This window comes from Heptranchias perlo, chromosome 13, assembly GCF_035084215.1.
Source record: "Heptranchias perlo isolate sHepPer1 chromosome 13, sHepPer1.hap1, whole genome shotgun sequence".
In the NCBI taxonomy this organism is placed as follows: Eukaryota; Metazoa; Chordata; class Chondrichthyes; order Hexanchiformes; family Hexanchidae; genus Heptranchias; species Heptranchias perlo.
In genome coordinates this window covers 12,393,448-12,406,747 of record NC_090337.1, presented here as the reverse complement: position 1 = coordinate 12,406,747, position 13,300 = coordinate 12,393,448, and the positions used below count along the sequence as shown (strand labels likewise).

At 38.8% G+C, this 13,300-nt stretch overlaps 1 protein-coding gene across 2 annotated transcripts in view; it reads left to right on the top strand.

The window, feature by feature from the left end:
• The window catches only part of tsc22d2 (TSC22 domain family 2), a 71,813-nt gene that overhangs the window by 30,766 nt on the left and 27,747 nt on the right, over nt 1-13,300 (top strand). Inside the window, exon 2 of one of the 2 annotated variants that reach the window (XM_067994994.1) lies at nt 4,204-4,275. The exons of the other annotated variant lie outside the window; for it this stretch is intronic. Within the exon in view, the coding sequence (XP_067851095.1) occupies nt 4,204-4,275 (72 nt within the window). The remainder of the gene's footprint in view (nt 1-4,203; nt 4,276-13,300) is intronic. 2 annotated transcript variants of the gene reach the window in all.

The following is a 13,300-nucleotide window of genomic DNA, read 5'->3' as shown; positions in this document are numbered from 1 at the left end:
GGTTATCACAACAGTTTTCATTTCTTGTAAATTTTTGAGAAGGGGAGGGGCTGAGGGAGAAGAATCTATATTTGCTACCTATGGGGGTACAAGGAATTTTGTATGAGATGGTTTTTCTCTTCCTTTTCATGAATGAATCTACAAAAGATAAATGTCCTGTGTAGTAATTGCTGGTGTCATTTTGCAGAAATGTGTTGGTCGATGGTGAGTAACAAGGAATGTCCTGGTGACCGACTTTATAGAATTGCAGAAAGGTTACAGCACAGAAGGAGGCCATTCAGCCCACCGAAAGGTCTTCAACCTGAAACGTTAACTCTGTTTCTTTCTCTACAAATGCTGCCTGACTTGCTGAGCTATTCCAGCATTTTCTGTTTTTAAATCTGAATCTAACTTGTTCCCTTGATGGTAGGAGCTAACTGTTAGTATACAGGGAGGGTAAAATATTCACACAATATTAGCTGGAAGAGAATTCTGAGTAGTCAATCAAATTTTCCATTCTCTTCCTTTTGATGAAAATGTTGAATTTTAGAGTCTTTATCCAGTTCCCAGTGCATTGAAGTCCCCAGTGCAGAACCACTTTGAAGTTTAGCACATTTGGTAATCTTCAGGTGCTTTTAGCTGTCCCATGTTTAGGTTGGATTCTAGGAGACCTTCTTGTGAGCCACTTCCTGATATTTACATTACTAAATCTGCCACCCGTATTCAGGCCGCAGAATTGCCAATCCAATTTTTCAGGGGCCCACAATTCTGCCACGACAGTAAGGAAGCCAGATTTGGCAATATAAACACTGGGAGCTGGCTCCAGGACATTGTTCCTCTGAAATCCAGCCTTAATGAGCACTAGTATAAAAGCAGCTTTAATTGGAGCTTCACGTTTGAAAGGACAGTTAGAATACTGTGGGCACAGTAAGGATAATCAAAGACACTTGCAACTTTCAAGGAAAGTCTGGTGGAATGCTAAAACCTACTATCTTGTATAATCAGGTAATTTGACTTGGTCTTTGTGAAGCACTGTTCCTAATTATAGTGACTAGCAGCTCCTTTGGTCTACTCCTGATAACAGTTGTTTTTTGTACTAAAAGAATTTGAACTAAGCAATGTAAATAACACTAAGTGGAAATGTAGTGCTTAAAAAAGAATTGAATTATCAGACCATTTGAAATTAAGTGACTTTGAATTGGGAGTAGATCATGAGTCACAGTGTGTAGTACGTAAACCATCAGTAAAATCTAGGAATTTGGTATAACAAAAATGCAGTTTGACTTGACACCATGCAGCAGTGGCCCTGAGGATAATGTTGGATTTTTCTGGGGGTGGGAGAAGGGAGGGAAGAGCTGTTTGGCAGTGTATCCTGCCCAAGCCATACTTAAGTTTGAAGTTACTGGAAGAAAAATGTCGAATAAAGTGTGGCCATCTTCTTTTCCCAAAGATAACTGAACCAATAGTGATGTAAGTTATTCCAAACTTTAAGGAGTCGCACAACACCAGGTTATAGTCCAACAGCTTTATTTGAAATCACAAGCTTTCGGAGCTTTGCTCCTTCGTCAGGTGAAGTGACGAAGGAGCAAATCTCCAAAAGCTTGTGATTTCAAATAAAGCTGTTGGACTATAACCTGGTGCTGTGCGACTCCTTACATTTGTCCACCCCAGTTCATCACCGGCATCTCCACATCGTTCCAAACTTTATATCTGCTGTCTCAGCCAAATCTCACTTCCTGAGTACATAACTTGAGTTTTCCAGTTTTCTGTCCTGAAGATCTCTTCCTAGAAGGGAACTGACGTATGTGATTTGAATGATTCTGTATCAATGTGTGCAGCATCTGGTTTGATTAAGCAATCAATGTGTTTTTTAAAAATGGGGAACCCCCTTGGTAACTTAAAATTAAATACGAGCTTGAAAAATAATTTGCCTGTTACTGGCCTGAGCTGGTTTTCAGAAGATCAGATTGGCCTTTATCAATGCAGTTTTTCATTTATACTCATTTTAGTGTCTTCACAGTTGAGTTAAGGGACTTTATACCATGCTTGCGTTGTATTTTTAAAAAACTTTCTGCAAGATTTTTGTGAAGTTTCTCAACCTAATCTATAATGGATCAGTATTGGTGACTTTCAGGTGGTAAATGACTTGTTTATTGAAGAGATGAAACCAGGAGCTGTGTCTTTTTTTCCTGACAAGCTATATTAAATGTACTTTTTGGCTATAACTATCTGTACTTCTGCTAATGGATTACTAAAATCAGTTTTTATGTTAAAAGAATACTTAAATTCAAAAAATCATCCCCATATGTTACCTATCCTTAGATATTCAGTGCCAGTAGTGGTGATGTTGCTATACTGATTAAAACTAAAGATTCCTAATTTTTAAAACTTTTTGGAGGGCAACATTTGATTGACCAAATCTAATGTGTACAGAATACTGAAGTTGCCCCACAGACCAATCCACTGGTTTGACTGTACAAGTTTAAGTAGTGCTTTAATTTAACTGGTTTTCCTTCCTGATCGGAGAACTCACGGTTTAAGTGACTCATAAGTACAATCACATTAAGAGCCTGTTTGGATCATGTGAGCAACAATTTGAAGTTTTTTTTTGTCCTGCAAAATGTTCTGCAAAAAAAAGTTGTGGGTTTGAGTTTTGATTTGATATTCAAACTCTTTTAAAAAAAAAACTTTGAAAGTTATGGAAAGCATTAAGTGTAGAAAAATAATGATAGCTAAAGTAGATAACTGCAGGTTTCTTTTCCTAGTCCTCATCTTGAAACATATCCTTAGTCATTTAGTATAGTGGTTCAAACCTACATGACCTGTTTTAAGATTTTTAGCAGCATACCGAGATAACATCTAGGCTTTGAGTACAGGACTTGTGGAACTGCCCAGGCCTACTACAGTAAGTCTGCACTACAGAATAATAACCTGATAGCAACAATAGTAAATTATTTTAAACTGTGCAAATGAGACTTTGGCACAGTTTTATGGGTGGGAACAATTGCTTCATAAGTGATTCATGCAATCCTAACAATTAATGTAAAAATGATACTGGGCTATTACACATACAGTAGGCTGGGCTGAAGATAATTTGGAGTATAAACTATTTCCAAAAAGCAGAAGTGCTACAGTTTCGTGTAGATCCAAAGTGACCCAATGTCAATAGCGACTTCCTATTTTCAAACACTTAACAGCACACTTTTCTGAAGTGTCTTGCCATGAATTCCTTGCTGGTGGCCAGGTGTCTGGCCCCAATTGTCTGGCATGATTTACAGGACAAGAACCATTTGAAGATGCATTGTTAATGCTGGAATATTGGGCTTCCAGTTGAAGCACCCAGACTTTGCAAACTCTTGTCCTTAATTTTTACCATATTCTGTCTAGCTGTGCAGGGTGTCGAGAAAGGGATGTAACTATTGGGCTCAGTCCTTTACTGCAGAGTCAATTTTTTTTCTAGACAGTCACATCAGCAGCTTTAGAGAAGCCCACAGCCAAAGTTGCTTTGAAATGAAGATGGTTGTTGGTGTTCATAATTCTGGTTTTTGGGTGTGCAGAGGAGGTTACAATTGTATGTGATTTCATTTACGCTAGTTCACTCAAGTTAGTTTCCAACCAAAACCTAGAAACAATCACCTGAAATTTAGAGAACTAGTGAAGCATCTGATTGTAAGATGTACTCTGCTTGTGATGGGACATGGGGAAGAAATGTCTGCATAAGCATCTTATGTGACACTAAAAGATAACGTTTAATCATGCCAACTAAAAATCTTCCGATAGAGCTTGGCTCCAATACTTGCTGAAAGGTTGCATCTGTTATTCTCTAGGATGGGGAGCATAGTAGCATTTGCCTGTTTACACACTGATTTTCTTTGCAAACTTCTACTTAAGTACAGCTATGAATTGAGGTTCATACTCAAATGTGAGAGATTGCAAGTGATATTCCTGGCACATGAATAATTATTAAACATGTGTATGGCATAATGTCCTGATGACCTGTTACTGAAATAAGTTAACATTCAGGTGACATTCTGGATCTAGAATTTAATGGTGACTCTTTCCCCTCCCCCCATTTATACTGTCAGCTCCTAGTAACACTTTCTGCTCTGTCAAATATGCTATTAAATTTAATTCTGGATAAGATTTATCTGATCTATATTCTGCTTATTTTTATGTTTTATTTACTATTCTTTTGTCTCCATCTTTGATTCTTGAAACATACAGGAATCCATCTGCTGCTTTCTACCGAGCTTTCCCTGTAAACAAGTCTCGGGATGCAAAGAACCTCTACGATAGGTATGACTGTACATGAAAATGCATACAGGCAGTAGTATGCATGTATTTGCTTTGCACTGTTCTGGTTTCTCGTCAACCACTTAGCTGCAAGATTAAGTGCAGATTGAACCACACATGCAGTCATTTCAAATATCTGAAGGGCACTGGTATACAGCAAGGGCCCCTCAAAATGCTAGCAGAAGTTACTCCCTAATCTTTGCCTTGTGTAATAGGCTGTTCAAGCAAGGTTACTTCCCACTGGAATTGAATGCTGATCAAATGAAAGATAGTTTGGCAGGAGGGAAAAGAGGAGAAACCTTCCTTTTGTCCTGTAAGCTCTCTGCTCCTTAGAGGTTACAAATAAAATGAGTTTTCGTCATGAGGACACAATATAAAATTAACATTAAGATCAATAAATTGAATGGTGGATCACTCCCAAGGGCAAGTGGCACGGCTTTCGTTTCTATTTGGCCCCGTGTGTCAAGTTCAGTTTCCACACCAAGAAGTTGAACAGTTGAAAATGTGTGAGCATACTAATTTTTTTTTTCCTATTCCCTATAGGGAAGGTTTTCTTCCTTAAGGGCCATTTAAAATTGGTACTTCCATGTAAAAAATTGTGAGCACAAACTCGTCCCATCATTCTATGGTTCAGTGCATTGGTATACTGGCAGACTGCTGCAGTGTGCCATACATGTACAAGTATGAATTTTAATATTACTGTTTGAACTTCAATGGAAATAACATGAGCAAAAATACACTCCAAGACGGTTGATTGCCCAGACCAGAGAGGCAGTAGATATCTGTTGATTGTAATAGATGTAGTTTTCTTGTTTGAAGCTACATGATTGAGCAGTGCTAGGATACCTGGTGGTGCTGCTGATCTGTGTTGTAGCTTCTGTTAGCACTGGCTCCTGCAGTAGAAGAAATGCCAGCATTTTGGGCCTTTTTACTTCGCTCAGCCCCAAAAGTTATTAATTTGTCCTCTTGTATTTTTTTTTAAAGTTTGGCGAGAAACATTCTTAACGAGTGTTATTTTCGCATGAGCTAATCAGACGTTTGAGATGGCCGTTGAAAAGTTGCGTTACTAATTCTTACATTGCAGCTTCGTTCTCTTGCTTTGTTCATGACCGCCTCTAAGCTGCACCATAAGAAGTAACTTTGAGTGTGCCTCTGCAAATGTTGCTTTCTTCACTGCCTGGTAATGCTTGTGTGGGGCACAGAGTAGTGCATACACTTGAAATGCCATTAGAAGTCTGCTACAACACTGCAGTGTCTATTGCGTCTTGGTTTCTAAAGTCAGCACCATCTGTTAAATCTTTTTTTAAAGTTCACTTTTTCAAAAAAAAAATGCTTAGGTTGAGATATTTAACAGTCTGTCTCCTTTTCAGCAAATTATGTACATTCCACTTGTGTATTTCTACTCCTGCCAGTTTTTTCCTCCTAGGTGTAACTTTTGTGATTTGTAAATGGGTAGCTCCATCCTGTTGTAAATACAGTTACATAAATTAAACTGCCCTCATTCACTATTTTTCCAAGATCTACTTCAGGGATGAGGAATTTTTTTCATCAACCATCATCTCTCTTGTATAGAAACATGGAAACCAGCAAAAGTGAACAGTCAGATCGCGAGAGTAGGTACTACAGTTAAGTATGAGATCAAAGAATATTACTAAGTCCCATGATGGTCAGAAACAAGAACTCAGCAAGACTGAGTTTTACAAGTAGGGTAACCACTTGAGGGAGGAGAAACTTTACTATCTGATTTCAGAGAGGAGTTGTGGAGCATAATTGTAAGCACAAGTGTATGTTCAGTTCTCTTTTATTTTCTTTACCCAACAAAACAGCAATTTCTATTTATATAGCAGCTTTAATGCAGAAAAGCATACCCCTATTGAAGAGGGAACAGTGTCTGTTATGTACTTTATAAACTTGGCTGTGAATTAATTGGTTTGGGATGGTTGCAATCAGCATAAAAAGCCATTTGCTGGGAGCCATTGTGTGCAAGCATGGTCTGTCATTGCTGTTCTTGAACACCAATATTGCTTCATCAATAATTTTAAAATCACGAAGTTTATACTTTGCCTATTTATATCTATCTTCCTTTCTACAGTAGACATGCCTTTGGCAGTTGACCTTTCTAGGTCATTGAATGTCCTGTTGATTAATATCTATTTGAATTTAACCATAACAGCTATGTTACTACTTTGTTAAATTGGGGTGCAATGTCTTGAACAGCTAATCTAAAATTTCCAAGTTTACTGTCGCTATTTAATTGCAATTTCAGCAGTCCTCTCATTTGTATGTGGCTACATGCCAATATAACCCAGCACGCCAAATTTTTCAAAACATTTTTTGTTTGCTGTGGTCAAACAATCCTTGTGCCCCATTTTAGAAGGCTTGGGGGCCTAACTCTGTACTGGGGTCCAATCATTAAAACTGAATTTAGTCACTATCACTCTTGCTTTCTCCCTTAATTTTGCTGGTCTCTGTGTTGTTGCAGAGAAAGGGGGAACCAAGAACTTACAAGAAGGGGGGAATCGTAAATTCCTCAAACGATAAATTGCAGAGCCCAACAGCCTGTTCCGTTGACAAAGGACGAAATAGAAAAAATAAAGTGCGGATGGGGCAGCATATGAGCATATGTTGAGTAAATTTGATGACTTCCTCTCCTAAAAGCTGTGATCACTTTGAAATAGGGCAAGCCAGGATCTCTCTGGATGCTACTAAAGTGAAAAAAAATGCATTGTAACTAAAACATTAACTTAGAATATAGGTGTAGTCCATTCTGGTAGCTCGCCTTTTATGTTTTGAGAAGGGAGTGACTGACGTGGCTACACTTGGGTAAAGAAATTTGAATTACTTTTGACCTCTATTTCCTTGTGCTGTGTACAGCTAGTCACGAGGCCTTTCACTACAACTCTTACTCGTATGACCTGTTTCCTCAACTGTACAATTATCTTTGCAGTTTCTTCAGTGGCTATAGTATCCTGCTACATTTGCTAATGCTCTTCATTTTAAAAGTCAGGCTTTGAAATCAGTCATTTTCAGTAACATCAGTGTTTTGAAATACTTGGAATGATTTTCCATGCTTTGAAAGGATGTAATCATTTTTCAGTTTGTCGGATTTTTGTGGAACTTCAATCCATATTGAGGGAAGAGGGTGTTAAACTAGCACTGGTCATTAATTGTACATCATTAAGAATTTTTAAAAAACTTTTAGCATGCTCTTTCCCTGTGGTTTCAAAGTGGCACTGTCTGAATGCCAAGGCACTCAAATTTCTAAGCTTTAATGTACTAAATACCAAAACTTGGACAAATCACCAGTCAGTAAAAAAAAAATGCAACCTACAAATTGGATTGGTGAAATTTTAAGTTAATCTGTGGCGGTCGTTAAATACTTGGGCAAATAGTGTAAAGTAGCCTGAGCAAATTTTGCAATATTGCAGAAATTTATTTTTAAATTCTTTTTCCCCACCCCATAAGTCATTCAGTGAGTAACAGTGAATGTAGAAGTAAGCACTGAAACACATTTTTAGTTAAGGCCAGTAAGAACCTTACTGTGCCTCTTATCTAAGTTTGTAAGATGGGACTTGCAGGTGCTGAATAAGAAAATCTGGGTAATAAGCTGATTTGCATAAATCCAATAATATGACCCTTCACATTTCTTATGACCTTTACTAGATTCTAAGTTTATATCTGTATGTCTGTCTTTCTCCTCCTCTTTCTTCCCCACCCAATTTTATATGGCCAAAGTAAAAATGGAAATGATACAAAAAGATGTCAGTGGTTCACAAAGGGTTAATAATCCAAGCAGAAGAACTGTATAAAATGTTTGCAATGATGCACAACATTCCTGCTACTTGTCTCGGTGACAAGACTAAGGCAGAGCAATGTTTGCAGCTAATTCCACATTTCACTGCTTACTGTTGCATTCTCTAACTGTTACTCACTGACCACATTAGTGGGAGTTGGTGGTGGAAGAGAAAGGAGCTTTCTTGAAAAAATTTCTGCATTATTATGGAACGTACTCATTTGGCTAAACTATTTGCCCTCAGTGTTTAATGGCCTTTCGAGTTTAAAATAGGAATTCCTGCAGGAACCTATTCTGGTTTTTCATAAGAATATTTTGTATAAATTTTAGAACTGCAATTTCTTTTATATTGGAGTAGAAAAACCATGTCATTGCTTGTCGGATACTCTTTTCAGTTCAGACTAGTGGGAAATAGAGATGTCATTTGAGAAATGGTAACCACGAAAAATGTGGGCTGGTTCAGTGTTCCAAAAAGTTGCAGGATATGTGAAAATTTTCCCGAGTTATTTCAAAGCTGTTATACCCTACGGTTATTCCTGAGTACCTCGCAGTATGAGCCGAGAACCCTACTGCCAGCAGGAGGAGAAACTTTGTGCTATCCGTTTTGTTGGACCAAAGGTCTGCTTCAGAGTTCAGGCTCTGATTGGTAGGAACTCTGATGGGCAGTGGGGGTCAACAACAACAACTTGCATTTAGATAGCGCCTCATTGCAGTAAAACGTCACAAGGCACTTCACAGGAGCGTAAAAGGACAAAAATTAACATTGAACCAAAAAGGTGACGTTAGGACAGGTGACCAAAAGCTTGGTCCAAGATGTAGGTATTAAGGAGCATCTTAATGGAGGAGACGAAGATGGAGAGGTTTAGGGAGGGAATTCCAGAACTTGGGGCCTAGGGTCTGACTGCACGGCTGCCAGTGGTGTGGCGAAGGAAGTGGGGGATGCACAAGAGTCCAGATTGGAGGAATGCAAAGTTCAACGTTGCAGCTACATAGCTATGCAGCACTGATGTCTCTGCTGCAAAACAGATGGTGTGAGAAGCTTTTAGAAGTGAGTATCTCAGCTCCTGTCTATGTGCAGTAATAGTTTCATTGTGGGCACTTGAGCTATTTTAATTTCACTTCCACCTTGCCTTTTGACAAGTCATGTTGCATGTGTGTTAAGAAGCAGAGCTGTGCAGCAAACTCACTTTGTGTGTGGGGTGAGATCTGGATGTTAGGCTATAAAGTGTTTCATTAGTCTGGGGGTGTCTAGAGTGAGTTCCAATTTTTGGAGATGCTACTTCACTTAATAGAAGCAGTAGACTGAAACTTTAAAAAAAACTACAATAGTTTGAGTAACTCTATTTGTTAATGGGCACTCTGCGAATTGCATACTTATTACCAAATAAGACTTTTTTTTAAAAATGGGCCAACATTAAACCTGGTTTGATATCTTAAAGGGTGCCCTTTATTGAGTGGGAGGGAGTTCTGCCAGCTTTTGCCTAGTGTCCTAATAAGTGCCTCACCTTGATGAAACAATGCTGGTTGATGGCCCTAACTCTCCCACTCTGGAAAAGTCTGAAGTAGATAAGTAACTCTGATGGGAAAAACTTATGATGTGGAGATGCCGGTGATGGACTGGGGTTGACAATTGTAAACACCGTTCACCTGACGAAGGAGGAAGCCTCCGAAAGCTTGTGGAATTTAAAATAAATTTGTTGGACTATAACTTGGTGTTGGGAAAAACTTAGAGGAGGCAGAAAGATGAGAATGGAAGTGGGAGATATTTGTGGTCTTAACTGGAAATTAAATAAGTTGGAAAAGTTCTCACTTGATGTATAGGCAAAGAGGGTTTTAATGTTGCTGTGATTCCAAGCTACAGTTTAACAATTGACTAAATTTTCCTCACAGTTAAGGCAATTGTTCCAGGCAATATTTGCATATTCTTTATTAAAGGAGAAAGGCACTTCAAAGCAGGCACAGCTGTTCGGCCAGGGGAAATGTAGGTCAGCAGAACTAGCTGCTTTGGAAAGTGATGAGAGGCAACTTTTATTACGAAAAAGGGATTTTATTAATTTGATTGGATGGCAATTGCTGACCAAAACTACTGCTGCTCCAAGAACAGAAAATGGCAAGTTTCTGACATTTCAGTAAAATATGCAGACATTGCTTGCTCTGTTGCTAAGGTGCTTTATTGCATTAATTTAAAAAGCATTCAAGCAGTTATTAAATTGCTTTGATACACAAAAATTAATTGTGCTGAATCCTGATTCACAAGTCTGTATTGAAATCTGCAGTTAGTCTCTTGTTTGCATTTCTGTACTGATTGTCTTTGCACGTCCTATTGTTTTATTTGAGATAATTAGAATTCTGTTGTGTTGCCTGTATTTGTGACCCTTTCTTTCAAATAGCCTCGGGCATGGAGAGATTGCTGGCCTTAATTTTGCATTTGTTAATTTTTTTTCTTTTATTATTTGAAAAGGGGTAATGAAAATGTGGTTTGCTGCTCTATTTAAATATAATATTATGGGAACAAACAAATTGGAATAAGTGAGTCATCTGGTGTTACAGAATAGAAAATTATGATATAGGACCACTCTTTGCCACATACTCGCATGTTTCGAGCAAAGCAGCAATGAGTAATACGGCCATTATTTCTAAGCCACCTGTTTCGATATGACCAATCCTATTCTCCAGCTTTTTATTCAGCAAAATCATAGTTATTGCTGTCCCATTATTTAAATTGAGGTTAATGAAATGAAAGGACATTCAATTTTTAACTGAAATTGCCTGAATGTAGCTCCAAACCAGCAAAGTTTATTTTCTCTAATCAAGCTAAGTTGGTTCATATTTTTGAAATATATGACTGGTTTAATGAAAGAAGTTTCAAAATGTTAGGCAGAGGGAGTTGTGGACAGAGGGAGGGAAGAGGAGAGCGGTGAAGGCAGAATTATTGGTAAGTAAATGGAACAGCGGTCGGATGTTGTTCCCTTTCTAAAGAGGCAGATTGGTGGTGGGAGGAACATATTCTAAATGCTGCAGGCAGAACTGGGTGAAAGGCTAGAAACTGAAATTTCTAGACTAGTCATCTTCAAAGTAGACGTGTCTAATTTAGCTAAAAAGATTGGAGTGGGAGTGGAGAGGTGGTTCGGCATTGTGCAGATTAAAAAAAAACTTAAGTTGTGTTTAACCATTTATATTAAAACTAGCAGGTCCAGTAGCTTTATAACTTTGGGAGCATTGTACCATGTAGCATTCAGTGTATCCGGCTGCTAAGGGAACTAAGTGTGATCTGGCCTGTACCTTTAAGTCCACATGGTCTTGATGTACCTATTTACAATCTGAGGTCTGTTAGAGGCCAATTGCTTTTGGACGCATCCTGAGGTCATTTAGAGGTTATTTTGTTATTGGGGAAGTAGAAAATGACTTGCTATTTTTTTAAAGTGGCAGAAATTTGCACATCTGACGTTTTTCAAAACTTAGATTGAAATAGCAAGCATCTAACTATATCTAATTCCCCTAGAAAAGAACCTGTTGTCAGCTCTAAGCGATCTGTAATTTCCTACATGACCATCTGGGTTATGTCCCACTGCTTGTTTCATTTACCTTGACTATATTATGCTCATCTACACTCTTGTCAACCTTAATGCACTTGTAGGCACTTTTTTTCAGCAAATAACCTATTTGGTGCAAGAAAAGACAGATGCATTTGCTGCGTCTCAAATCTGTTCTGGGCCTGCACAGACCTGTTTTTCTTCCTTCCACCCCAAACCCACATCTGCGCCAAGTGTACATCCCTACATAAATTTTCTTCGCTAATTTTTTTGTGTGCTGTGGTGTTCACCTCTCTGCTGGAATACTGCATACAGTTTTGGTCTCCATACTTGCTCTCGAGGCAGTACAAAGAAGGTTCACTCGGTTAATCCCGGGGATGAGGGAGTGGACATATGAGGAGAGGTTGAGTAGATTGGGACTCTACTCATTGGAGTTCAGAAGAATGAGAGGCGATCTTATTGAAACATATAAGATTGTGAAGGGGCTTGATCGGGTGGATGCGGTAAGGATGTTCCCAAGGATGGGTGAAACTAGAACTAGGGGGCATAATCTTAGAATAAGGGGCTGCTCTTTCAAAACTGAGATGAGGAGAAACTTCTTCACTCAGAGGGTAGTAGGTCTGTGGAATTTGCTGCCCCAGGAAGCTGTGGAAGCTACATCGTTAAATAAATTTAAAACAGAAATAGACAGTTTCCTAGAAGTAAAGTGAATTAGGGGTTACGGGGAGCGGGCAGGAAATTGGACATGAATTTAGATTTGAGGTTAGGATCAGATCAGCCATGATCTTATTGAATGGCGGAGCAGGCTCGAGGGGCCGATTGGCCTACTCCTATTTCTTATGTTCTTATGTCACTCATCTGAAATCATTGACTCTGCTGGGGCATGATTTCACAGGAGCCATTTGCCTTATATTAAATTGTAACCACAATTCATGTATGAAATTCAAAAGGCGAAGTGTTGAGGGGCTATTTGACTGCATGGGGCACTGCAGCTGAACCTGACCTTGATGTTCACAGATTTGCATTTCCAGCAGAGAATAGCAATTAGCAGTGGGAACTCTGGTTAATTCTCTTTCTCCTGGCCCTTCTTTCCTCCCCCCATCTCAACTGAGGCCAATTGTATCACCCCAACTGTAGTTACCGCAGTAGATTGGAGATAAGACTGCGTACAAATTCAGAATGATGTTATTGGCAACTAGGACAAGTAGAACTCTGTAGGTGGATCTCCCGACATAATTCCCCCTCGCACCTAGAACTTTTATGAAGACAGTGAAACTGTTTCCAGGAGCTTGTGTCGTGTTGCAGATTCTGTTTAATACAATAACTTGCATTTATATAGCGCCTTTAACGCAGAAAATACATTCACAGAAACATAATCAAAAAGCTTGATCAAAGAGTTGGGCTTTAAAGGAGTAGAGGGAGGTGGATGAGATAGCGTTGGAATTCCAGAGTGTGGGACCCAAATGGCTGAAAGCACTAAGTTTTGGCTGAATGCACTAAGTTATGGGTGAGAAATAGGAGAATTGATGTGGTATTTTGCTGGATGGCAGTTTCCTCAAACTAGTGAAATGTGCACAAGGACGGAGTTTTATATCTTTATATGTTACCACCACCATCCTGTTCGGTGCCTAAAGGTAAATGTAGCATCTGGAATCATTTTTTTAATAAATTGTAAGATCATTTCTATTTAAATTGCTGGCCT